This window comes from Nyctereutes procyonoides, unplaced genomic scaffold (genome assembly GCF_905146905.1).
Source record: "Nyctereutes procyonoides isolate TBG_1078 unplaced genomic scaffold, NYPRO_anot_genome, whole genome shotgun sequence".
Classification (NCBI taxonomy): domain Eukaryota; kingdom Metazoa; phylum Chordata; class Mammalia; order Carnivora; family Canidae; genus Nyctereutes; species Nyctereutes procyonoides.
Window position 1 is genome coordinate 44514429 of NW_026575043.1, and position 27701 is coordinate 44542129.

Below are 27701 nucleotides of genomic sequence, written 5' to 3' on the forward strand. Positions count from 1 at the left end.
CAGGAGCGCTCTGCAGACAGACTGCCTGGGTTCAAATCCTCCCTATCCTGCCTAAAACCCCGTGGTGCCTAGGCTCACCTCCTAGAGCCTCCATTTCCTCTCTTATGAAATGGGAATCTACCCCCCAAGAAGTTCTTGGGAAGCCTCAGTAAGATTACTCTTGCAGGGCGCTTGGCACAGGGTCTGTTCAATAAATGTCAGCTCCCATAATTATGACCACGTTCTGAGATTTCTGCCCTCAAAGGGGACAAATGGGTCAGCGAGAGAAACCCCAGGACCCAACTCAATTTGGGTACCTGTGGCTTCCTGCCCAGGGGTGCCCAGCAAAGTTCTATTGTTGGGACCATGGGAAATGCAACCCTCTTACAGGCTGGAACTTGCAAGCCCTTCCTGCTTCTTAGGGCTCCTCCTGCACGTCATATGCTGCCTCCAGGCTCCAGGCAGCCCTCCACACCTGGACATATTGTTCCAACTATCTGGCTTTGGAGAAAGCTGCCATCTGTCCCAGGACCTTTGCCTATCTGCCTGGTCAGTGGTCCCTGCAAGGTCTAGCCAATAAGCCATCTACAACCCAACTGGTATCAGTCATAACTCAACTGGAATCACTGCTCACACCCTAATGGCTGGAAGACAATGCACAGACCACTCCCAATGCTCTCAGGAGTATGAGCAGATGTTTTGGAAAAAGAAGTCTCACCAGACAAATCATTCGGGGCAGCATCAGATTAAATCAAGGAAAATGGTTGCTTTCCCACAGGACTTCTCAGAACCTTGAGTGTGCCAACGGGCATCAGGAATTTACAAGAGGAGAGAGGATGGAGAGGAGTCTCCCAAGCTAATATGATCAAGAGGCTGGAGGGAAAAAGCAGACATGGCATCTTTGGGGTGGTGGGAACTATGGAAAGAAGCAAAGGCTGGACATCCCCAAAACAGATGCAGCCTGGCTGTGAGATCTTGAGCACGACGTATCCCTTCTCTGACCATCAGTTTCTGAGTCTGTGAAATGGGTGGCTCCTCTCCCACAAGGTTGTTTGAAGGATGAAAGGAGACAGTGGGTGTGAAGTTGCCTGAGGATGTCCCCAGAGCCAGTGAGCTGAGCTAAGAAGCAGGGCCATCAGGGAGGGCTCAGGTGGAGGGCACGACTGTCACTCTGGGGAACTCTAGGAGCAAAGGCTCAGCTGCGAGGCCAGCAGCGGGTGCCTGAGCGACTTGCCCCGAGGCCACACAGCTAGTGAGGCCACAAAGCAGCCCTGGCTGGCCCCCAGGCAAAATGCTTCTTCTACAGTCAAGTGTCCCTCAGCAAGACAAGAAGAACGGCCGCTCAGCAATCACACTGTCCCCTTTGGAGCTGCTTCCTGGGGCCCAAGGAAAGCCCAACAACAGCTGGTGCTTCCTGAGAGCTCACCATGTGCCCGACCCTGTGCCGAGTGAGCACGTGATCTCATCAATGCACCAACCGTGCAAAAAGGCCTCATTAGGATTTGCATTTACCGAAGATGCCATGGACTACACGACATAATGTGGCATAAAGGACAGGAGGGTAAGAACTCCTTGGTCCAAAATTGGGCTCCTCCCCTTCCCAAGTCCACGACCTTAGACAACTTACTTTACCTCTCTGAGCCTCCACTGACTCATCCATAAAATGGGTATAACCTACCATGTAGGGATACAAAGATTTAATGGAATAACCAGCACGCAAATCATGCCTGGCAGAGTGGCTTCTCCGTAAATAGCAACCACGAATGAGTCCATCATCGTCTTCAGGGTTGTTATCAGCTGCGCTGTCTTCGAATGGCGAGTCCAGGCACACACAGTGGAGTCCTAGCTTTCGTCCCTCTGCCCCCAACAAAAAGTTAGTAGGGTCTCTGGCGATCAAGGCTTAAAGAGAGCCCAGAGAGCACCTGGCCCACCCCCATGAGGCAAGTCCTTCCCCTCTCTGAGCCTCAGATTTTTAATCTGTAAAATGAGGTAATAGCATTCACTCCGTGGAATTGCTGAGATGGCCAAAGCTCTTAGTGTAGTGCCTGGCTCATAGTAAGCACTAGATAAATATCAGCTGCTATCATCATTTGTGAGAAACAGAGGCTAGGAAGGGGGGGAGATGCCTTGGCAGGGCCACCCAGCAAGTGAGTGGCTTGGCCTCTGTGGAACCTGGACCTCCAGGCGGGCCAGCCTTCCACTCAAGGCCCTCCCAAGGTGCGGGGCCTCCCGCAGGTGATGCCTTCTAGGAGCGGCTACTTCAGGGTTTTGCGGAGCTTTTTAAAAATATAATTGTTTACATCCCAGAGCAGCCATTTCAGCTTTAATGAATGAATTCAATATGCTCAGAAAATGCAGAATAAATCCTTGCCTGTGGCCCAGAATAGGCCCGGCTGCACCAGCTGCCAGGCGGGGAGCCAAGTCACCAGCTGGGGCCAGGCTGAGGATGCAGGGGCTTGGTCTGCACAGAGGCAGACGGTGGGTTGGGGCCCGGGAGGGGACCGGCCCGGGGGATGCTGGGTCCAAGAGCAGATAGGTGCCAACTCTAGGTGGCAGGGCCGTGCGGCAATCTGCTCTTAATCAGAGCCCTGTGTCGACCCAGCATTGCCTGTTAGGTTGGTACCTGGAGGAGGGGAACACAGAGGCTCCAGACTTTGATCCGTGAGGCTCCTCCACCTGGAGCGCCCTCCTGACTTTCATCTCAGTTTTGGAGATCCCCCTCAGGGGTCCCATCGGATGGTAAGACCCCTTGGCTGGGGCTGACCACTGTGAACTTCGAGTGTCTCCTGCTGACAGTGTTCTCTGGGCATCTCCCACGCACTTATCTGGGTCCATCTCCCTTGATCAGACTGAAATTTTGCCTTGAGAAGTGAGAAGTGAGGGTGGTGTCCCAGGGCAGCCAGGGCATGGAGGAGAAGACAGGAAAGGAGGAGAAGAGAGGAAAGAGGGGGAAGAAGTGGAGGGAGGGAGGAGAGAAGGAAGAGCGGAGCAGAATGAACTTGGGAATGGCCCAGGAGCCTGGGGACTCAGATTCTAGTGCCATTGCACCCACAGCCTCACTGTGTGGCCCTGAGCAAGGCCCTTGCCCTCTCTGGTCCTCCGTGCCCACCCGATCTAAAGAGGGGCTGGGGCCTGGCATGATCTCAGCCCTTTCCAGGGGGTGGCTCTCCGTCACCACTGGGGGTTCCCGGAGCCAGGCAGGTGGGATGCCCTCCCTGACCTCTGCCGGGGTGGGTCCAGTCTATGAGAGGCCAAGCTTGCCATTCAAGGCCCTCTGCAGAGGAAACCCATGCAGGCCCAGACAGCAGCTGTCCTGCTCCTCCCAACTAGGTGACTTGATGTCCCTTCGCCTAGAGCCTGAAGGAATGAACAGCCCTGGTTCCCAGCCAGCTGGGGCCCAGACGCCAACCCTAAGCAGAGATAGGAGGTGCTCATACACTGAGCTCTGAACACCTCATTACAACTGTGCAGCTTGTGTCCTTAGGGACAGGAAGCAGCGGGTGCTGGGGGACAGACAGGGAAAGCCCCTGTCAGGGGAGGGGAGGGGGCAGGGTGCTGGAACAGGAGATGGGGGCCTGGCCTGGGCTGCACTGAGCCCTGCAGGCTTCACCTACAGGAACAGAAATGAGGGGAGCCTGGGTGGTTCAGTCGGTTAAGCATCTGCCTTCAGCTGAGGTCATGAGCCCAGGGCCCTGGGATCGAGCCCCGTATTGAGCTCCCTGCTCAGCAGGGAGTCTGCTTCTCACTCTCTCTCTGCCTGCCGCTCCTGTTCTCCCTCTCACTGGCTCACTCTGTCTCTCTCTCAAATAAATAATAAAATCTTTTTTTTTTAAAGGAAAGAAACAGAAATGAGCACAGACAAGCACAGAGAGAACTGGAATGGTGGATGGAGGGAGTGTCCCCAGAGTGGAGGCAGTAGGTCCATTTTGAAACGCCAAGCCTTCCTCTGCCCCAAACCTTCCTCTGCACAGCAGACAGAAGGTCCAGCTTTGGGCCACTTAGAGCTGTGTGACCCTGAGCTAGTGACTCTCACCTCTCAGAGCCTCGACTTTCCCACCTGCACATGGACATGAAAACAGAAGTATCTACACCACAGGCTCGTGGGAATTCAATGAGCCAACCTATGTAATGCCCCGGGGATGCGAATCAGGGCCATGTACGTCCAAAGGTCAAGTGAGCACACCCTTCAATCCAGCAGTGACATGGTCTAGGAGACCCATGTCCACTTGCTCCTGTGCCCCAGCTCTGCACACAAGGGTGTTCAGCATGGGGTTGTCCAGAACACCAAAATGCAGAAAGCAGTCTGAACGGCCTCCAGGAGAGCTGCTTCACATATGAAGCCTTCCCCCCAACCAAAGGACAGGTCCCTGCAGTCAACAAAGAGAATCAAGGACATCTTGATGACCCAGCAGGCACGCTGTGACTCCTCACAGGCACAGAAGCAGGCATCGTGATATACAAACAACGCTCGACCAAACAGCCAGCCTGTGTATTTGTTACGTGCATGGATGTAGCGGTGGGTCAGTCTCCCGGGGTCAGCTGGCCCCACCGCTGCGGGCTGTGCTGTGCTTGGAGAAAGCTCCCGGGACTGTGTATTCCTGCCCCAACCTCCCATGAGTCTCCCATGACTTCGAATCGAAAAGTTTAAGAGAAAACAAAACAAAACAAACCTCAGCCTGTTAGGGTGACAAGCTGCCCTGTATGATGCTGTCACAGGGGAAGATGACATTATACATTTGCCAAAACCCACAGAAGGCACAACAGCAAGAGTGAGCCCGAATGGAAACTCTGGACTTTAGTCAATAACGGCGTGTCTGTATTGGCTCATTGGTTGTAATCAAAGTCACCCTTACACCTTGACCAATGCTCACCTCTGAGGGCAGAGGGATCTGGGGACGGAGGGAGAGGAGGGACCTTTCTTCTTCTATGTTGTCCTGCACGGTTTCTGTTTCTCATAGGAAGACAACTTTACGGTATTCTGCGTGCTGTCATTTTAAAACCTAAGCAGTGATGCACCTCACAAAGTGCTCGGATATATGGCCATGGCTCTGGGTTGATGATCTCCCTTTTATGACTCCCAGCGGCCTTCTGCGTGGGGAACATCTGGCCACCTTCTCCGATCCTGGGATGGCCCTCCCGGCTGCTGGAAGTCAAGGTGCCCAGCAGAAGGCGGGCGGGCTGGGCCTTTGTCATCACTGCTGTTGTCTCTCTTCCCTGCGGGCACTCTCCACCCAGGCTCCCCGAGTTATGACCCCATCCATTTTGGGACTGACATCTTTATTACAGCCCGCAGGGAGTTGCCAGTCGATGGGCAGCCTCCCTTCCTCACCCTATGACAGGGCCCCTCCTCGGGATATATATATGAGCCTGGCGGTGTCATATATTAGGCAAAGGGGTCAGTGGCAAGTAGACTGGCACATTTAGTGGAAGAATAATAAATTAAACCTCCCATTGGCCTTCAGATGAAAAGGAAGGCAAAGCAACGGGGCCGTCCAAGCAGGCATCACTCATCCATGGTTATTTTGGATCCTGCATATTATTGTCGTTTTTGTGAAAGAATGAGGGACAGCAGGCAGAGTGACAGTCTCTGGCTTTCTAGGGAGAATGCATATCATCTTTTACAGAGACGGGACCACAGCAATCCTGAAAGAAGAGCCCGAGTCAGCCCCGCAAACTCCAGCTTTGCTAGGAAACCCCTCGGCCCAAAAGTGGACAGACTTCCTGTTAATAAGACCAGCAATAATAACCATGATGACGGAGTTTCACATATTCCAATGAAATGATGTGAGCCTCACAAGAACCCTGGCAGGTAAGCACTATTATTACTCCCATTGTACAGATGAGGACACTGAGTCTCCAAGGTCGAGGGAGTGGCCGGGATTGTGCAGGAGAGCAGGGATTGAACACAGATCAGTCATCCTGGTCCCAGAACCCAGGCCTTTAGCCTCAATTCTGAGCTCTCCAACTTTAATTCTGCTTAACGGGATAACCTTCCAGATGGAGGAACAGGGACTGGAGACTGGACAGAGACACGAATGGAAACTAGATGGTGTGGAGAAGGAGCTCTTAGGGGAGAGGTGGGCATCCGGGCACCCAGCTTGCACACAAGAACTGGGCAGCTGGCTGGCCTGGCAGAGAAGGGCAGGGGCCCGGGAGGCAGGCAGACAATGACCCTAAGCCCTTGGGTCCACTACGTGATGCATGTGACTTTGGCAATGTCACATGACCTCTCTGAGCCTCTGCATCCTCAGTTCAAAATGAGGATTCCTTCCCTATCTGTCAGGGGTGCTGGGAGGATTCAAAGGGAAAACGCAGATGAAAGGACCCCCAGGCCTGGGCTGAGGTGGAGAGCAGGGGACGGCGAGAAGGCTTCGTTCATGGAGATCATCCCCAGGAAGAGTGTTGTGTCTGATTCCACTCACACAGCCAGGGGGATTCGAGACACAGAAATAGTTTCTCTCTGCAGAGAGGGAACCAGGTTCATCCTTGATGTATGTACTCTTCTGTGGGAAGAGGATGTGACAGCAAAGGATAGTGGCCAGGGCCAGGGGGAGCACTGCCAATAAAAGCGGGGAGCAGAAGCGTCTTCTTGTGTCTTCTTACCACCCCTGCAGAGAGCCGGGAAACCTTGGCTGTGGAATTCTACAAGCTTCATGGTATCCCAACTTCCAGCAACCAGGACTCAGCCAGTGCCCAGCACTGTGCCCCGTCCCTGACACACAGCATCTCAGTCCATCTGCATGGTGGACCTGTGAGGTCAGTGCTCTTTTCAGTCCCATTGTACAGGCCAGAAAACTAAGCCTTAGAAAGCTAAAGTGACTTGCTCAAAGCCACTGTGGCAAAACATGGCCACACCCCTATCTCTCTATGTGTTCTAGAACCTTGTTGCTGCCCGTCGCCAAGGGTGGAGTCTGGTTCCCCTGCCCTTTGAAGCTTACAACCCATAGAACATGACAGAAGGGATGCTGCATGATATCTGAGGCCAGCTCAGAAAAGCTTCCAGGTTGGAAACTTGCACCTGAAGCCCAAACAAGCCCATGCAGGGAGACCGGAGACCACACTGGAGAGGGAGATGCCCAGCCGGTGCCAGCCTCCTCCAGCCCCTGCTCTGTCAGTGCCAGCCCCCGCAAGACTGCAACCAAAGGACACACCTCAAGCCAGAGAACCGCCAGCTGAGCCCTTCCAAACTGCGGACCCACCAAAGCCTCGGGAGGTAATGAAATTATTCTGTGTAAGCTGTGGGAGCTTGGGGCTCATTTGTCACACAGCACGGTACCACGGCCAGCCCCAAAGCTAACAAGTGATGGAGTTCTCACTTTGAAGCGCTTGCTGAACGCCTCACATGTGCCAGGTGTGATGCATCCAGTCTCTGACCATCGCAAATGCCCATAGAAGGTAGGTGGATTTATTACCATTTTACAGACACGGAAGCTGAGTCTGGAGGAGGGTAATCACTCTGGACAAGTTAAATCACACAGCTGGAGGTGGGGAAGCCTGGATTCAGAGAGCCCAGCTCTTCCCTTGTCCCTCTCTCTCCCCTTATCAAGTGAGCTCCAGAGAGCATCCATTTGCTGCCATATGAAACATGGGCCACTTTTTGCCAAAGGAAAGAGACACGAGGTTGGATGAATGGTTTCCTGATGGCTCCTGAGGGATGGCCCGGACCATGAGCCTTGGTTAACAGCAAACCAACCGTGATGTCAAATCACCCGGGGTTTTCTGCCTGCCAAGTGGAGCCAGCCCCAGAGCGTCCTCCCGCTGCCTTCCCAAGGGACCAGTCTGGGACGGCAAGTCTGAACGACAGAAGGGAGGTGAGGACACAGGCGCAGAGCCGGGGAGCTCTGCGGCCCCTTGGCCACATTAAGAACACATTCCCTAAGACCCAACAGCCAGCTGAGGCTGACTTCACCAAGTCACTTTGTAACAACCTCTTCAAACAGGTCACTTTATAATGAACCAGGCAAAGCCGGGAGCCACCTTGCCTGTCCATGGGAGGCGGCCCAGAGTCAGGGCATTCTTAGCATCACAGGCTTGAGGGAGCCCCCAGACAAGCTCTAGGATATCCTCACTCCCCCCTTCCCTCCTCCTCCCTCATCTGAGGCTCAGGCAGGTTCTGTAACTTGGCCAAGATCATACCCTGCTGATAAAAGGCCAAGCTGAAGTCTGGCAAAACTTGGTGTCCTTCGCCCAGCCCCTGCATCTCCTGGGGGATGGCAAGCCTCTGGCTTCAAGGCTGCCCAGGGCACAGCTGATGACGGGGCAGTCCATAGTCCCCCACCTCCACCCTAGGCAGCCAGCCTCCTGGGATAGAGACCATCGTGCCACAGGGGCCAAAGGGATTGAGAAGGGGGTGGGAGAGAGTCAAGGTGGAAGAGCTCTGCAGGAGTTCAGGGGGCCTGAGAGGGCCTAAGGGAGCTTTAGGAAGAACAGGATATGACACCCCTTCCAAAGGAGGAGGCTCAGAGCAGCCCCCAGGAGTTAGGCTGAGACCGCGTATGATGTAGGTGCTGAAAGCTCAAAGCAGAGGCCATGAGCATGCTGGGACCCCGTGGTGATCTGAGGGCCTAGGGTCTGGCAGCCTGGGACCACCCACATGTGCTCAGTGGCCCTTTCATGGGGTCACCAGGTCTGGAGGCTGCTGCACTGGCTTGGCACCTTTGATCAATATACATTAGGTCTTCATCCCTGGTCCCTGGCACTCCTAAAACCCTTGGCATCTCTCAAGTAGTGAGGATGGTCTTTTCTACACTAATGAATGGCTAGGGTCTGGTGGCAGTGGGGAAAGGGTCCCCCAATAGCTTCAGGACAGGGGCTGGTTGCTGGGAAGACCAAAGCATAATCAAAAGTTTCAAACTTTGAGCCTCACTCCCTGACCTCCGAGGAGGGGAGAGGGCCTGGAAGCTGAGTAATCACCAGTGGCCAATGACTTCATCAATCAGGTCTCAATATTAAAACCTCCATAAAACCCCCAAACTACAGCATTTGAAGAGCTTCTGGGTTGGTAAACACATTGAAGTGTTGGGGGTGGGGGTGAGTGTCGTACCAGGGAGGGCAGGGAAGCCCCTCGCCCATGCCTGGCCCTACACATCCTCCACTTGCTCTTCCTATGTTGTATCCTTTATAACAAATGAATAATAGTAAGTAAAGTGCCTTCTTGGGTTCTGTGAGCTTTTCTGGCAAATCATCAAACCTGAGGGGGTGGTGGGAAGCCCCCCCACTTTATAGCTGCTTGGTCAGAAGCACATGTGTGGTGGTCTGTGTCTGAAGTTGGGCAGTCCCATGGGGTTGAGCCCTTAATCTGTGGGGTCTGCACGGACTCCAGTGTCGAATTGAATTGAATTGAATTGAATTGAATTGAATTGAATTGAACTGGAGGAGACACCCAGTCATTGTCTGGAGAATCAGAGAATTAGTTGGCCTAAGGAAAATTTCACACATTTGGTGTCAGAAGCAGTTCAGAGAGCCCTGCTGAGAAAGTGACCCCACCAGCCATCTGGGAGCCTGAGCAGATGCTGCGGCCCACGGGGGCAAGAGAAGGAGGGATGTGGGGTTCCCGAGTTTGGACTCAGAGCTCAGGAGGACTTGGGTCCAAAGCCCACCTCTGACTTTAGTTGTGTGCCCTGGGGGATATGGACGAAGCTCTGGCCAGCCTCAGTTTCCCCATCTGTAAAATGGGCATCATAATAGGCCTCTTCCATCCCAGACTGTTCTAAAGGTGCAGTGACATCTGCATGTCTATAAGCCCTCAGCCCAGCACCCAGGAAATCAAGTCGGTTACCCCCCTGGAGATGACCCTCACAGTCTGTTGCGAAGGCGAGGACACTGGAGGTATGTTTGCAGGGAGACTGACCAGCTGAGCTTCCAAACCTCGCTCAGGAACGTACTAGCTGTGCAACGGCAGGTAAAACACATTCTTTCTGAATCTCTATTCTTCCATCCATCAGAGGGTGATGCATGACGGGAAACACTACTGAACCCGCACTTCAGGAGCCAAGTCCTGTGCTCCACACTTTTGGGCACTGACTCAGTTAATCCTCACAGTCAAGCCTGCAAGCCGGGGTCTGTTATTGGCTCCATTTTATAGAGCAGAAAACTGAGGCTCAGGGAACCCAAGCCAAAGCTCGCACCCAGCAGGCTGACCCCCGGCTCCCACCCATGGCACTTCGTCCTCACATTACTGCATGAATCAAATCGGATCAAGAGGCACGATTGAGGCACAAGCGCTTTTGAAACCTCCAAACGCTAAACCAATACTGGTGGGGGCTGTTGTCGTTGTTGTAATGGTTCAAGAACCCTGAGGCCAGTTACGAGGCCCAAAATCTTCCCCAGGGACTAATACTGGTTTTTAAAAATAAGATCAGAGCTCTCAAAAGAAGTTAAGGAAGCTAGGCGCGCTGGGAAGAGTTCATCATTCTAGTGGGGGAGAAAAAAACTCTGATTAATGGAAATGATTCTTAATATATTTCAAAATGATCTGTTATGACACAAAGCAAAGACATTTATATATGACTTTAAAATTCTTAATAGCTGATTTTAGAGCAACCTATTATGAAATCTTCCAAAGCAGAATATATAGTAAGTAAATCATCGGGCAGGCCTCCCAGGCAGGCTGACAGCAGCTCCTCTTAAAATAATTTATAAGGTGGGGTAGGGGAGAGGCTGGGAGAAATTATTGCCATAATCATGTATTAATAAAATATTTATAAATGTGACTTTCCCAGATACCATTACAGGCAACTACAGGTATGGGTCAAGTCCTCGAGCCCACATCAGAAAAGGGCATCCCACATGTTCCAGGGAGAGAAACTCCACCAACCAAACTCCTCTGGTGACAGGTCAGTGGATGGGGGGAGGGGGGTTCTATTAGCCTCTGTTTCGTGGCATTGGAGGTAGAGAGAGTTGAAGTTGACAGTGCAAACCGGAAGGCAGATCCCCCCGTATGCAGACCTTGCAGGGTGCCCAGTGGGGGCAATCCTGTGTCAGTTTAGTGCAGCCAGGATGCAACCAGCTGGGCCTCCTTGAGAGAGTCACCTATGCTGGGATCGGCAACAAAATCCTAAACCTTCCTTCTACAGAAGGGTTCCCTTGAGCTATCCACTACTGATGGCCTATCTGCCATCCCTCACCCTGGCCATCCCATACCTGCCACCCCACAGGTCCCTGGTCTGGCATTGCAGGTACCTGTCTGGACCTCACTGCTCTCTCTGGCTGCGGGCACATGCTCAGCTCAAGAGCCGGACAGGCTGGGAGTGCCGCTGTTCATGCCTCCCAGGAGCAACCTTCAACCAGGGAGAAGCAGGAGGTGGTGAGTAAATATCCTGGCTCCCTCGTCTCCCAAGTAATACGACTTGGAGCCATGCTCCTCAGAGTCGCCCAGAGGTCCCCAGTGGAACTGGGCTCCAGGCATCAGAGGTAATGCGCTCATTAAAGCACATGGTATCACCTGTCTTCCCTCCCCTGTCTCCTTCCCCTACTCGTGATCACCTCCCAGAAAGGACACTTGCACCCAATCTTTGTCTCCAGGTCTGCTTTAGGGGACCCAGTGCAGTTCAGCTTTCTCTTCCATATTCCATTTGATCGTCCCATCAACCCCGTTCTCTGCATGTGGAAAGAGGAGACCACTTGAAGTTCAGACCAGTCTGGTATTCAGTCTTGGTTAATTGCATCAAGAGCCTCAGCTTTCCATTCTGTAAAACGGGCTTGCTTCCTTCAACTCATCCCCAATCCACTGATGTCCCGACTTTGAACTTTCAGGGCTTTCCTGCTCTGACCTCTGTAATCCCACCCTCAACCCAATCAGTTCACAAAACTGGCTCATGGGGATCCCTGGGTGGCTCAGCAGTTTAGTGCCTGCCTTCGGCCCAGGGCATGATCCTGGAGTCCCAGGATGGAGTCCCACATCAGTTTCCCTGCATGGAGCCTGCTTCTCTCACTGTCTGCCTCTGCCTCTCTTTCTCTGTGTTTCTCATGAATAAATAAATAAAATCTTTAAAAAACAAAACAAAACAAACACAAAACTGGCTGGTGGTCCCAGCAAGGAAGTCTCACGTCTCCTAATAAGATGATGAATTCACAAGAAGGGACCCTCGTATTTTTCCCTTTGCCAGGTCTGGACACAATGTAGGTGTTGGCCCGTCTCAGGGATGGGGATGTGTTAGGGGCTGAATTATGTCCTCCCAAAGTTCATATGGTAAAGTACTAATGCCCAGGACTTCAAATTGTGGCTGTATGTGTTGATCAAGGCTTTAAAGAGATAATTAAGGTAAAATGAGGTCCTAGGGGTGGGCCCGAATCCAACGTGATGGTGTCCTAACCAGAAGAAGAGATCAAGACGCAGCACACACACACACACACACACACACACACACACATACACACGAATGGAGGGCCAGCCATGTGAGGACACAGCAGGAAGGCAAGCCAAGACAGAGGCCTGGGGAGAAACCAACCCTTCAGGTATCTTGATCTTGAACTTGCAGCCTCCAGAACTGCCAGAAAATGAATAAAGAACCTTGAATCTGGCTCAACTACAGAATTTCACATCTGACAAAACTGGGACCAGAGAGAAGGCGGGACTTGCTTAAGGTGACACATGAAGTTGGGGGCAGAGTCAGATTCCTAACATCCTCTCTCTGGCTTGACTGGCTCTAAGGGGGATGGAGGAGTTTTTTTCCAGAGCACAATCAAACAGTTAGGCACTTTGGACGCATAAGCCTCCCAGATGCTGTGACCTCCTGTGGGAGTGGTGCAGGATAGGGATGAGTCAGCTTTTTCTGGAAAAGGCTAGATAATAATAATTTGAGGCTTAGCAAGCCACAGAATCGCTGTCTCAACAACTCAACTCTGCCATTGTGGCAGGAATGTAGCCATAGCCATATAAATGAATGGGCATGACCATGTTCCAATACAACTTTAATTATGGACACTACAATTTGAATGCCATAGAATTTTCACACATGCCCAAATATTATAGATAGCTAGCTAGCTAGCCACCTAATTGAAATATAAAGATTATTTTTAGCTTATTGCTATCCCAAATCAGACAGCAGACTGGATATAGCCCATGAGCCATAGTTTGCTGACGCTTCCTGTGGACAAAGCCAGCTGCAGAGGTAGAGATTTTACCAGATGATGAGAGTTTTGCAGGAAAAGAAATGCAGCTCAGGTTGGAGATGGGGCCATGTTCTCACACCGTGGTGTGTATGACTCACGTTGGTCTTGGTGACAAGGAAGCTGAGAGAGACATTACGGTTCCACAGGCAAAACGCTGTGATGCCCCAGTAGCCAACGTGTTGAGCATGGCCCACGACTAATTAAAGAAAGGCAAGTGGTCTTTGATTTTTTCACTTTTGCTAGGTCACGTCTGTCCTTGGTTTGGACCAATGGTGGGAATCCCTACCTTACTTATTTCTGACTTACCATAACTTCTGGAAATTTCCCAAACCAAATCAGTGGGTATCGGCCGAACTGATATGCAGTTCACATGTATGAGAATCAAAAAAGTGGGCCCCAAGGCCCAGGAATGTGGGGATGGCCAGAATGATGCGCCAACATATTCCAGGAGTCTGCTGCCCACAGACAAATGACAGAGAATGTCAGCCAGAGTTGGTACACAGCCCCAGAGGACAGACCTCAATTTACATGTATTCATTCAACAAGTAAATCCCAACTCTTTGCCCTGGGCCCCAAGGAAGTCATTCCTTACTAGCAAGAGCTAGACAAGGACACAATCACAATACAAGGCACCACAATCCGCATGAAGGCAGGAATCACACTACTCTTGATCCCCACTGTCTCCCCAGGACCTTTTACAGTGCCAAAAGAGATCAAAGAAATTGGCTAGGGAAGTTAGGAGCCTTGAATGCCAAGTCAAGGAATTTTACTTGACTTAGCAGGCAAGGGAGAGCCTCAAGAGGATTCTAAGCAGGGGAATGGCACAACAGAGCTATGTTTTTAGAAAAGAGCCCAAAGGTCACAATGAAGATGAACAGAGGGAGGAATGTAGACATGAGCAATGAGACTACTCAATTGTCCAAGTAAAAAAAGAAAAGAAAACCCCACTGGCAAACAGGAAGAATAGAGAAAAAAAAGGACAGAAATGCTGTCACAGAGATCATCTGCAGGGCAAGGTGAATAATGATCCACTAGGGAGGAGTGATGGCAAGAGGGAAGACCAGAACCACTTGGGAAACCAAGCTGCAGTAGGGATGATCAGTGAGCAGAAAATTAAGGGCAGGGAGCAGACTCAGGACGAGGATGGCTGGGTGAGCTTCAGCACATGAGGTAGGGAGCAGCTCCAAGATATCCAGATAGAAACCCAGCGCCTTTATGGCTCGGACCCAGCTATCTCTCAAATGTTCTAGAGCTCCTGTGCTCAATGCAGCAGCCACTAGTTACATATGGCTATTTAAATTTATGTGGATTACAATGTAATGCAATTAAAAACTCAACCCCTCAGTCGCGCTAGCTGCATGTCAAGTGCCCAACAGGCACACGCAGCTTGGCGCTGGTTCTGGACCGCACAGACGGAGAACATCTCCATCATCACAGAAAGTTCCACCGGACGATGCCAGTCTGCAAGGCTTCCTTGAAAAACCCAGCCCCATTTCCAGCTCGGTGCGCCTGGTCCGGCAGCTTCCCAGAGAACAGTCCCAGAGACCCAGAAGATGACAGATTGCTCCTGTCCCACCTCATGGAGCGAGGGGCCTTGTCAGGCACCTGCCAACGCAGACAGCTGGCAGCGCAGGTGAGCTCGGCGGGAAGGACGTACCTTTGCAGGCCCCCGCCGCGCCGAGGTGGTAGATGGCTGCCAACACCCGCCAAATGGCTCGCTGCTCGCCCTCCGAAATGCCCAGTGTCTCCATGGCGCCCCGGAGCTGGGCAAAGGCGGCTGCCGCCTTCTGCTTGTCTTCAGGCTGAGAGCAGAGGGAGAGAGGAGGAGGCCATGAGGGTGGAGGAAAGGCAAAGCTCCGATCAGGGCCCACCCTTGGGGGGGTGGGGGGGATGCACGCTCGCTTTATTGCCACAGTAAATTACCCACAATTAGGCTGTGGCATGTTGACACCCAGGGCTCCAACTGCAGGGAAGTTATAAAGATCGTTTCTTTTTTTAAAAAAGATTTTATCTATTTATTCATGAGAGGCAGAGACACAGGCAGAGGGAGAAGCAGACTCCCCACAGGGAGCCCAATGTGGGACTCGATCCCAGGACCCCGGGGTCACTCCCTGAGCCAAAGGCAGATGCTCAACTGCTGAGCCACCCAGGCATCCCATAACTATCATTTCTATCTGACTTGGAATGTGCTGTGATTTTTATCTATCCTCATGTTCATGCAGGACATTTTTTTTTTTTTTTTTTTTTTTTTAGGCACTGCCTGGTCCTGGGCCCTGAGGACACAAAGCCGAGGGAAGCCCAGAACTTGACTTGGAGGGCCTCTCAAGGTAGCAGTGAAAGGAGACATAACCGGGGTCTAGGTATGAGTGGGGAACAGTGGGGTCTCAAAGGCAGGCAGGCACTAATGATTCCCACCCAAAAGTGTCAAAAGAGATTGTCATAGAAGGGGAGACAAAACCGAGATTGAAGTTTGAAAAACGAATAGGCGTCATTGATCAATTTAGTGCAATAAGTCTCGACCAGCAGAGGGAACAACATGACCGCAGGAGACCCAAGGAGACAACACGTGGCCCACAGAATGTGGGCACAGAAGCAGGTATTTTTGGAGGTGGGGCCGACAGAGAAGAGAGAAAGCCTGAGAAGCTGGCAGGTGCCAACTGTGAAGGCCTCACGCATGATGCTATGGGCATAGGCTTTCAAATTCCAACCATGACTGGCAAACACTGTCTACACTCCTGCACCAGTGGCAGACATCACTAATCGATCAGGAGCCCACAGCAAGCTAGTGAGTCCCAATTCTTTTCAGGACACCACCCCTTGCAGCCGACACCAGCTGATCTGCCTCAGCAACTGAAGTGGAATCTGTTTGCCGTCCCCAGTGCAAGTGATGGGAAACTGCCCAAGACTTTTAAAGCAGGAGGAAAGACAAAGTGACACGATCAGATGTTTATGGGTTGTACTGTGTTGTTTTTTCTTTTTCAGATTTATGATCCCAATTATGTTTGATTGAATATTAAAATTAGTCTGAAACTCCTGCACGCACCATCTGGCCAAGGAGGCTCAGCCCAGAAACCTGCTGGGTTGAGAGGAAGTGAGCTGGGGACAAGAATTCTTTTGTCACTAATCCGCCAGCAGATAATGAGGAACTGATTTGCACTTGGCCCTCTTACAGAGCGTGGGCGATGAACTGTAGGCTGTTGAAGTTGGCAGGTCCTTGCATTTTGCGGAATCCAATGCCCAGAGAGGGGATAACACTTGCCCAAGGTCACACAGTAAATTAGTATCAAATAGAGAACTAGAATCAGGCTTCTCTGATTCCCGGCCCAGGCCACTTGTCTCCTCCATCCAAGCCACTTCTAACTAGGAAAGAAACCTTGCAAGGATCGGCAACCAATCGGGACGACGTCAAAGCATACAGTGACATTGAGAGATGCGCTGTGAAAATATTTCAATTAATAGCAAAAGCATGTTCCACTGATCCATCATATTTCTGGGCCACCACAGGACCACAAAATCCCTAGCAACCAGGAGCTCAACCTAGCAACCACAGCTGCTCCACTGAAGCAAACGGAGAGAAGGAAGGCATCTTACCAACATGTTCTCGGTTATTTATGAGATTTCAAAGCAGCAGCGAAAGGACACCAAAAGGACAGTGGCAACACATTTATTATGGCTCCCACTGTCAGTTCTGAGCATTTGACTTTAAATTATAGGCGAACTCCATCATCTGCCACTTAGCTCATGTGAAGAGAAGGAGCAACTTTCCCTGAAGCTTAATCTGTTTGTCTTTCCCTCCCCTCGCAGCCCCCCCCCACCATGTGTCTGTCGCAACAGAAAATATAGAGAGACAAATGTATATGTTTCTGATCCAAACAATTAGGATCAGGAAAATGCTTACAGTTCCTTAAATTTCCAGGGAACCAAACACTCCTGCCTCTTGCTAGGTGCAAGCCACTGGCATCCCAATCGTGCACATGGAGATTGGTGAAATTAGTGGAATACATCAAGTCACAGCCCAAATGTCTACCCACGGAGAACGAATAAATGGGGAGCTGTGTAGCTGGGGCATGGCGTTGGAGTACGACACGGCATTGAACAAGAATGAGCCGCTGGTGGGTGCAACCGCATGCCCGCTTCCCATAGACCCAGGGTGAGCCAGAGAGGCCACATACCAAAGACACTGCACCCAGGGACCCCCTTTCTGCGAGATTCAAGCATGGGTCAAGCTAACCCACAGCGAGACAAGTCAGGTTGATGACTTCGGGCCAGGGGCCAGGGAGACACGTCTGATGGCCAAGAGACTTGAGGGAGCCTGTGTCAGAATGAGGAATGTTCCAGGCGTTGATCTGGGCTGTGGCTGCAGGTGTGGTTAAGAACATAATCATCACTGAGTTGGAGGCTGAGAATGAGAGCACTTTATACGCTTTATGTCTCACCTCGATTTAAAAAAAAAAAAATTAACGGAAAAAAAGCCAACTCACACAATGCCCGGGGTTTATCTGAGGCAATCAAAGACTCAAGGTCAACCCAAGACTGCAGATAATTTAGTGAAAAAGAAAAAATCCAAAATGCTGTCTCCACATTAGACTGGGCTGTGCTTAGAGCACCCAGGAGATTCCTACAGAGAGAGGCCAGGTTTGGATTTGGAGTCGGGCAGAGCTGGACGTTCCCTCAACTCCACAGTCCCCAGCACGATGACTCTGCACAGATCTCTTGGCCTTGTGCTGGGACTCAGTTTCCACTTCTGTAGGATGGAAATCATCGCCTACCTTCCTCCAGGGCCGCTGTGAGGAATAAATGAGTCGTATGTAAAGCACCTGGCATCGTGCCCGGCACACAGTGGTGCTGGATAAATGCTGATCTCCGTGCACCACAGCGTCTGCTCCGGCCACGTCGTTACTTAGGCTGTTCCGCTTTCCGGGACACCTTTCCCTACTGCTGCCCAAGGGCATGCCCGGCCCTCCATGGAAAGCAAAGCAGGCATGGCCCTGTCCTTGAGAGGCTCCCAGTCCAATGAGGGGGACAGATGTGCCAACAGAATGACAGCCGGAGTGAGTGCAGGGGTGGGGAGAGGGGGCTGGGAGACTCTGGGGAGGGTCAGAGGCTTCCTGGAAGTAGTGGCACATGAGGCAAACAGAATGAGCAAGGAGACGTGGGTGCTGAGGGTCTTGGGGGTGCAGGAAGAGTCTGTCTCCACACAGAAGGATGCGGGGCTGGGGAGCATGGTGCACTGGGTGCAGAGAACCCTGCGGATGGTGATGCAGGGCTGTCTGCTCTCTGAAGGAGTCCATGGTGCTGGAGGACTCGCTGGCCGGCGGGAGACTGGCACGTGAGCATCCTCCTCCCTGAAGCCGGCTCTGGGAGGAAAATGCTGAACATTGACTCACTTCACTTGCAAAGAACATCGGTGCCCACACAGGTGGGTGAAGCTCATAGAGAACGTGGGGAGGGCAGGAAGGTGTCAGCCCAGAGCCTGGACCTCCTCATGCCTGGGCAGCTCTCCCCATGCTCTCGATCTGACCAATTTGCATCCTACCTGGGCACTGAGAGTCTGTTTAAGGAGCGAGAAGGGCAAACATTAGCTGAGCACCTACTATACCACATGGGGTACTTTTACTCTATATGGTGGGTGTGAGTCTCTCCAACGGACAGAGGAGGAAACTGAAGCAAAAGCCACCCACCTGGGGAGGAGGCAAATCACTACTTGCCAAATACTCTACTGGGTCTCCAATCCTGGGAGCCAACCAAGGAGCTGGGTATGGCTCTACCCATTCCACAGGTGCAAACACTGAGGCCAAAAAAGACGTTTGGGTGGCTCAACGGTTGAGCATCTGCCTTAGGCTCAGGCGAGGTCCCATGGTCCTGGGATCGAGTCCCACATCGGGCTCCCTGCAGGGAGCCTGCTTCTCCCTCTGCGTATATCTCTGCCTCTCTCTTTGTGTCCCTCATGAATAAATAAAATCTTAAAAAAAAAAAAAAAGAGGAAGCGACCCAAGAGGGCCCAGTGGGCCAGACCCCAGCGCACATGATCTTCAGCTGTGATACAGGATTGAAGTAACAGAGTGGGATGGACAATAGTGCCAAATTTAGGGTCAGGTCCAACCCTGCCCCTGCCACTGCCAAGCTGTGTGCTCTTAGGCAAGTAACTCTACCTCTCTGAGCCTGGTTACTGCTGCTGAAAAACAGATGTGATAATAATCCCTTTGCTCAAAGGATCATTCAGAGGATTAGAGAAGAGAAGGCTCTGAGCAGAGCCCCTGGCAAGAGTGCATGATCCCCCAACTTCCCATTGGGAGACCATTCCTCCACAGTTGACAATTGGGTCATAAAAAATAAATGCGCCTCGGGCCAAAGCCTGGAAGGTAACGGCCAGAAGCAAACTGCTGGGAGGCAAAGATGATTATTATTATCACCGCTGCTGGGCACTTTAAAAAAAAAAATCAGGCTAGGTTGCAGAAAAATAAATTACAGAGAAGAAGAAAATAATATGAAAGCTTTGTGATTTCAAATGTGTCCTGGTGCCCTGGCAGATCTCAAATAAGTTCCATTTAAAAGCTGAAAGTGGCAGGCAGCAAGGGCACAGTGCAGGGACAGGATGTGGGACTGCCAGTCAGCGAGCGGAGGCGGAGGCCACCGGGGGACCAGCACCGGCCCGATTTCTCGCCCCGGGCCCTGCTCCAGCCTCATCCAGTGCTCTGCAGCCACGCTGCCCTGTTTACTGCTCTTCCCCTTCCCCTTTGCATCAGGCGCCCAGTGGAGGAGGAATATTGGCCTCGCTGCACCTGTCTGACTTCACTCCATGCACCAGCAGACCAGCTCATGCTCACCTCCTCCGGGCAGCCCTCCTTGATACGCCTCCATCCCTCCCAGCCTGGCCTCAGCCTACGCGCACCTCTGTTCAAGCACCTGTCATTCTGGCTTCGAATTATCTGCTAATATGGCCTCATGGAGGCCTCCACCTGCCTTCAAAGCCATGAGTCCTTTGTGACAGAGACCCAGCTGAGCTATCTCTGTGCCAGTGCCTGGGACACAATGAGATCAGTAAATGTCCACTGATGAGTGAATGTCAATGGGATGTCACTTAATGTCCCTGAATCACAGCCATTAATGCTGAGATAGTTTATCCACCCACTGTGCCAGGCCCACGGTGCTACTAAACCCCATGTTCGCAGACCCCAGAGGCTAGGCTGGCTGAAGAAGGAGGGCCCCAAACTCTCAAATTCCCTTCTCTGGGCCCTTCCGTGATTCCCAGCAACCACCCCAGCTCCCAGGACACAGGCAATGGATCCAATGAGAGACATGAGATCCCCAAGGCCCCCAGGAAATGCCTTTAAATGCATAGTGGGATAAATTAAAGTGCAATTAATAAAGTTCTGTCTACCAGAACTAAAATCACAGTGAAATTTAGAAAATTGAAAAGACACAATATTAGCCCAGTTATGGTGAGTGGGGCTGCTCGTTCGTTCATTTATTCACTCAACAAACATTTATTGAGCACTTGCTGTATGCTGGGCTCAGGGCAAGGCCTTGTAAAATATACAAGCAGTGAACAGGACACTGAGGTCCCCCATCTTCTTGGACCTTAGGATGGTGGGGAGACAGACAATTAGCAAGCAAACATGATGAGAGATTGTTGTTATCAATGAGCTCATACACACACACACACACACACACACCACACACAAACATTAGCCGGAGGCCTCTCCCCAGAGGGCTGGGAAGCAGGGACAGTAACACTGAGCCGGATGCCCAGGATGGATGCACAAAGATGTTTATCATCTCATTATTAAGAACTACAAGATGGCTTTAGAACCTTTTCAGTAAATGGACAACAGCGGGGAAATCTTCGGGGAATCCTGACTCGCCTCTGAATGCCTAGTCATTAAGGATACTGTTTGTGAAAGTTTTGATGACATCCAGTTTGTTATGAACTATATAAAATATTCATAGAAAAAGTGCTGAGAGCAGATCTGTAAACACGTTACCAATGGATGTCTCAGGCTGGCCAAGTTATGGGTGTCTGTGTTTTGGTTTATGTGAGTGCATGTGATTTCATTTTGGTTTTGTCTCTATGCTTTTTTCTGATTTTTTCACAGAAAGTGTGCATGGCGGCAACCTGGGTGGCTCAGTGGTTTAGCGCTGCCTTCGGCCCAGGGCCTGATTCTGAAGACCTGGGATCGAGTCCCACGTTGGGCTCCTTGAGTGGAGCCTGCTTCTCCCTCTGCCTGTGTCTCTGCCTCTCTCTGTGTGTCTCATATCTCTCATGAATAAATAAATAAAATCTTAAAAAAAAAGGAAGTGTGCATGAATTAATTTTGAAAAAACAAGTATTATATGTATATATATTTATTTAATCTCTACATCCAACGTAGGGCTCAAACTCACAATGCTGAGATCAAGAGCCACATGCTCCATCTACTGAACCTGCCAGGGTGTCCCAAAAAGTAAATGTTATATTAAAAATATAAACTTGGGATCCTTGGGTGGCGCAGCGGTTTGGCGCCTGCCTTTGGCCCAGGGCGCGATCCTGGAGACCCAGGATTGAATCCCACATCGGGCTCCCGGTGCATGGAGCCTGCTTCTCCCTCTGCCTGTGTCTCTGCCTCTCTCTCTCTCTCTCTATCATAAATAAATAAAAATTAAAAAAAAAAATTTAAAAAAAAAAAATAAAAAAAAAATAAAAATATAAACTTGAGGAGAGAGATAAAGCCAATGAGACAAAAAACAAGGTGTGTACTGCCGAGAGGCCTGGACTGGGGGTCTCGTGGACCGCTGAGGCCTTGCCCAACCCAGCTGGTCCAGTGCTGCCATACAAGGTAATGGTGAGTAATAATAACAAATCATAATCATCATAATAAATGCTGAGCGTCCAAGCACTTGATGGACTTTATCTCACTTAACCTGGGCACAAGGAGGACTATGAACACCCAGTTTTACCATTGAGGAAACTGAGGCACAGGGAAATGAAGTCACCCAGCTTAGGGCCACCCATCCGGTACTGGAATCTGAACCTGGATTTGTCAAACTCCAGAACCCTTTTATTTATTTTATTTTATTTATTTTATTTTATTTTATTATTTATTTTATTTTATTTATTCATGAGAGACACGGCGGGGGGGGGGGCGGGGAAGATACAGGCAGAGGGAGAAGCAGGCTCCCTGCAGAGAGCTGATGTGGGACTCGATCCCAGGACCCCGGGATCATGACCTGAGCTGAAGGAAGACACTCAACCGCTGAGCCACCCAGGCGTCCCCAGAACTCATTTCTTAACCACTGTCATCAGTGAATTTTCAGGGAACAATGAAAACCTCGGTTACAGATGAAGTCAGAGGTGATCCAAGCCTGCGGGACTGGCTAGGAGGAGGAGGAAGATGGCTCAGCCAGGGATGAAGTGGGCTATAGAACTGCCAGATGAAATGCAAGACCTATAGTTCAATTTGAATCTCTGATAAATGGTGGGTAATGTTGTCGTGTAAATATATTTCCCCTCAATATCTGGTGGAGCAGGAATGCTGGCCTCACTTGACTCTCAGGCTCACCTCCTCCAGGCAGCCTTCTCTGATAGGACTCCAACACTCCAGGCCTGCCCATGCAATATTTAAGGCATCATTATTCTAAAAAAATTACTCCGTGTTTATCTGAATTTCAAGTGCAACTGGGCATCCCGTGGGGGTGGTTTTTTGGTTTTGTTTTTTTGTTTTTTGTTTTTTAATTTTACTGAGTTATAAGTGACAGATAAAAATTGCATATTTTTAGGTGTACCATGTGATGATGTGATATAAGTACACATTCTGAAATGATTGCCACGATGAAGTTAATGAATACATCCATCACTTCACATAGTTACTATTTTTTGTGTGTGGTGAGAACACTTAAGATCCCACTCTCCTAGGAAATTTGAAGTATGCCATAAGCACCATTATGAACTAGAGTCACCACGCTGTACATTAGCTCCATTACAAGATGGAAGTCCTGGACATCCTATATTTTTGCGTGCTCAATCTGGCAGCTTTGGGAGCTTGTACTTAGCAACTCCCATCCTTGGGGGTATTTCCTGACCACCCAATTCCCCTACTGAGACAGTACCGGGACCACCCAACCCCAGAAAACTAGCTCTGGCTGGGATCAAAGACCAGTGAGCTTTCAGACTTTATTTTTGTTCGTAGAACACTGAGAAAAGCTTCCCTGGATACCTGCCAGGTAGCAGAGAGAGAGAACAAAGGAACACCCCACCAGTTCCCGCAAATCAGCTGGCCTAAAGAAAACACCCCCCACAAACATACACAAAAAAGAAATCTACTTCAAAAGCCTGCCTGACACGGATTCCCACTGTGACCCATTCCTGTGTGCAGACTGTAACAAAAAAGTCAGGCTGGAGAGAGTTCACAAGGACGGGGCTCAGGCTCTTCTCCTCAAAAACAGCCCTCTTGCAGATGGATCCACTAGGCCAAAATTCCTGGGAAACCCCAGTGCTGGGATAGCCTCTCATCCTGCGCTGTCATGGTCAAGGTCTGGGGTCCTAACGGTTCCCCAACTGTGGGGAGAAAGTGTGTGGGAGAAAACCCCACTCTGGAATGCCTGCCAGGGACACGGGGTATCAGAAGAAGAGAGGGTTAGCCCCCAGAATTTAAAGAAGGAACAGCTGCACCATTTCTACCTACTGCAGAAATGAGCCCATGTCAGCGGTTCTTAGAGAGGGCGGCCCCTGGGCCAAGAGCAGCAGCATCACCTGGGAACTGGTGAGGAATGCAGATCCCCAGGCCCTGCCCAGACCTGCTGGACGCGTCACTCTGGAGAGGCCATTACAATGTCATCGACAAAAGATCAACTACTCATCTTTAAAAGGTATAATCTGGGCACCTGGGTGGCTCAGTGGCTGAGCGTCTGCCTTCAGCTCAGGTCATGATCCCGGGGTCCTGGGATCGAGTCCCGCATCGGAGCCTGCTTCTCCCTCTGCCTGTGTCTCTGCCTCTCTCTGTGTGTCTCTCATGAATAAATAAAAATTTTTTTAAAAGGTATAATCTGATAAGCTATCGCCGCAATAAAGACAATGACCATACCCATCGCCACCCCAAAAGTTCCCTTTTATCATTCTTTCTCCCCCTCCCCCGCCCACCCCCACCCAGTGCCCAGGCAACCCCCATCCTGTCTTCTGTCACTGGCAGCCGGTCTGCAATTTGGAAAGTTTCACATACATGGGGTCATACAGTTATTCTCTCTTTCATCAGAGATTTTTATCAGCATGATGATTTCGAGAGCCATCATCTCCTTGGATATGCTAGTTGCTCCTTCATTTTTACAGCTGACTAGGATACTATCTTTATCGATACTCCACAGCCACTCACCTGTTTTTAGACACGCAGGTAGTTAGTTGTTAGGTTTGGGCTATTGCAAGTAAAACTGCCAAGAACTGGGGGTACCTGGGTGGCTCAGTGGTTGAGCATCTGCCTTTGACTCAGGGTGTGATCCCGGGGTCCTGGGATCGAGTCCTGCATCAGGCTCCCCCTGTCTCTGCCTCTCTCTGTGTGTCTTTCATGAAGAAATAAATAAAATCTTATTTTAAAGAAAACTTGCCAAGAACTGTCAGGTCACAACCTTTGTCTGGACACGCACTTTTATTTTCCTGTATAAATACCTAAGAGTAGACCAGTGTATCATACAGAAAGTGTAGGTTTCACTTTTTTAAGAGACCGTTTTCACAAACAGCTGTACTGTTTTACATCCTTGCCAGTGGCGTGTGAGAGTTCCAGCTGCCCCAAATTCTCACCAGCACTTGGCATGATCAGTCTTTTAAAACCCAGACGTTCCAGTGATGGTGTAGTGACATCGTAGTGGTTTTAATTTGAATTTCTTTAAAGACTAATGATGTGGAGCATATTTTCACGTGCGTACCAACCATCCGTGTGTCTTCCTTGGCAAAGTGTAGGTTGAGACCTTTTGCCCATCTCTTTGGTCAGGTTGTATTTATGTGTTTGGATAGTCGTCCATAATATTCTGGATTCAAATGCTTTATCAGATATGTGATTTGAGAATATTTTTTCCTGGTCTGTGGTGTGTATTTTCATATTAACAGTGCCTTTCAAAGAGGACTGTGTGTTTAGTGGCCCATCTAAGAAACCTTAGCCCAAAACAAAGCCAAGAGAAATCTTTCCCTCGTTTTTTTTTTTTAAGATTTTATTTATTTATCAATGAGAGACACAGAGAGTGAGAGAGAGAGGCAGAGACACAGGCAGAGGGAGAAGCAGGCTCCATGCAGGGAGCCCAATGCGGGAGGCCAAAGGCAGGCGCTAAACTGCTGAGCCACCCAGGGATCCCCCTCCCTCGTTTTCTTCTAGAAATATTATGGCTTTAAGTTTTACATTTGGGCCTATAATCCATTCCTTATTCATTTCTGTGTATGGTGTGAGGTTGTGGATTGAAATACGTTTTTGACACAAGAATTCCCCATTATTCCAGCACTATTTGTTTCCCAAACTGTATCTTTGTTAAAAGGCTTTGGCATGGAAATGATCTATCCTCCCCTACGTGGTGAACTCCTATTCATTCCTCAAACCCTGTCAAATGTCCCTGTAGCTAAGAAGCTCTTTAAACTATCCTCTGATGCCCACAGCATCTTGGGCAACGTCTGGCACATTTGTATCTCACATGACTGCATCAGTGCCCATATCCCTCTCTCCTGATAGAGTAAAAATTTGTGAATGGAGACCATAATCCCAGCACTTAGCACAGACTTGGCATAGGAGCTGGTGGTATATGCATTGGGTGGTGGGCGACTCAGAAACCAATTGTTAAAATATAAACCAATGAATTTTTTTTTTAAAGCAAACAAGTCAACACCTTGCTTTTTTAAGCATCTCTACCATCTCTCAAGGTCCTACTCACAGACCACATCTTCCAGGAAGCCGTCTCTGACTGTACCTACCCATGGGAATCACCAATAATATTGACTAAGAGTACCTGATTGATGGATCTAGGCCAAGACCTGCGCTCAGCACTTTATGCCCATCATTTCATTTACCACTCACCCCGACCCAATGAGTCCGATACTACGATTCCCATCACTTGACCGGAGAGGATACAAATGTTCAGAGAGGTGGGGTCTGAGGTCATGTATCTAATAAGTGTCAGAGCCGGGGTTTGAGCCCAGAACCCACACGCTTACCTCTACGAATACCACCTCCTGAATCCCTTGATGTGTACAAGTCCCACTTACCCTACAAGCCAGGCCCTGCAAAGGCAACCCTTGCGTCCCCCACATGACCAGTCCTTGCCAACCACTGGTTAAAAAGAAAAGTCACACAGGAAGCCCCTCCATCACGCTCCCATCCTGGCCACGGGGACACAGACACCCACACCCCTCCCCCCAGAAGGACCTCCTCCTCACCTTAGGCCATGCACCCATGCCGAACGAGCTGCTGTCTGCCATCTGGTGAAGGTACAGCTCCGTCCTGGAAGCAGAGAAGAGACTGGAAGTCAGGGAGGGGCTGCCCACCTCAGTGGCCCGGCAGACCAAGTGGTCATCACGGCAGAGGGCTTCCAGGGCCTGCCCCAGGCCCTTGTCCCCTTTCTGGAACATTCCTCACTTGCAGCTCTTCCCCGGCCCTTCCTAAGTGCCAGGAGAACCCAGCATGAAGAATCACAAGCTACACCCAAGGGAGCAGGTTCTAACTCCAGGTCCTCTGCTAACCGGCTGCGTGAACTCGCTCCAGGGTAATCTCAGGACAGTGGACCTGAATGAGTCCTTGCCACCTGCTAAGTTCAAAGATGCCAACCCTGTCACTCACCTGAGATCCAGGTCCAACCCTGCTAGCATCTGGGAGAAAACCTCGAAATTGCCTTCCCCTTCCGGCTGCCGGGCCACGCGGCTCTTCTCCAAAAGCATCGTCTGCAAGGGGAGTGGACGGGACGTGGTGGGCCCTCGGGGTACACCTGCCGGCGGGCCTGTGGCCAGCTACCCAGAGGCCCCATCGGGGCGCCCCTCTGCCCTGATGCACTTTTGGGGGGAGCAACAGCTTAGATTCGCACTCTGCCAGGACAGGTCCGTATGGAAAGTGCGCCGTCCCCCATCCCACTGGCCCGGAGCCCGCCCAGGGCCTCGACTAGGGCAACACTCTCCCGATGAAAGTGCCCAGAGGCAATGACAGCCGCATGGAGCCGGCGGCCGACACCCTCGTGGTGAACAGAAGCTGACCAACCTGACCCGCATGCTGACTATTGGTGGCACTGCAGGGCCAGGACAGAAAAGGGACTTCGGGGGCACCTATGAGTTTTCTTTGAGTCTGGATATCATCCCAGCTCAGTGTCCAAACCGCCCTGCTAATAACCTGATCCTATTTTCTGCTCAAACATGCGTGAGGCGAGAACGGGAGCGGCACGGTCATCGGGGCACTGGGGGCCAGCAGGCCCTGTGCCGGGTACACGCGGCTGGCCGCGGAGGGCTGGCGAGCGGCTGTTTCACATCAGCTTATGCTTGTAAGGATCCAGTGGATGAGAGGCTGGGCTATATGTTTACCCATGAATATTTCATCCCTGCAGCATCCAGAGGTGCAGACAGGCCGGCGATGCTCCAGGGTGCTGAGCGAGCCGGGAAGGAGGTGGCCACTGCTGGG

At 50.9% G+C, this 27701-nt stretch overlaps 1 protein-coding gene across 1 annotated transcript in view; it reads right to left on the minus strand.

Moving 5' to 3' along the window:
- MYO18B (myosin XVIIIB) overlaps positions 1–27701 on the minus strand; it is a 256494-nt gene that overhangs the window by 195253 nt on the left and 33540 nt on the right. Inside the window, 3 exon segments of the mRNA XM_055323213.1 lie at positions 14750–14894; positions 26477–26540; positions 26877–26977. Of these exon segments, the coding sequence (XP_055179188.1) occupies positions 14750–14894; positions 26477–26540; positions 26877–26977 (310 nt within the window).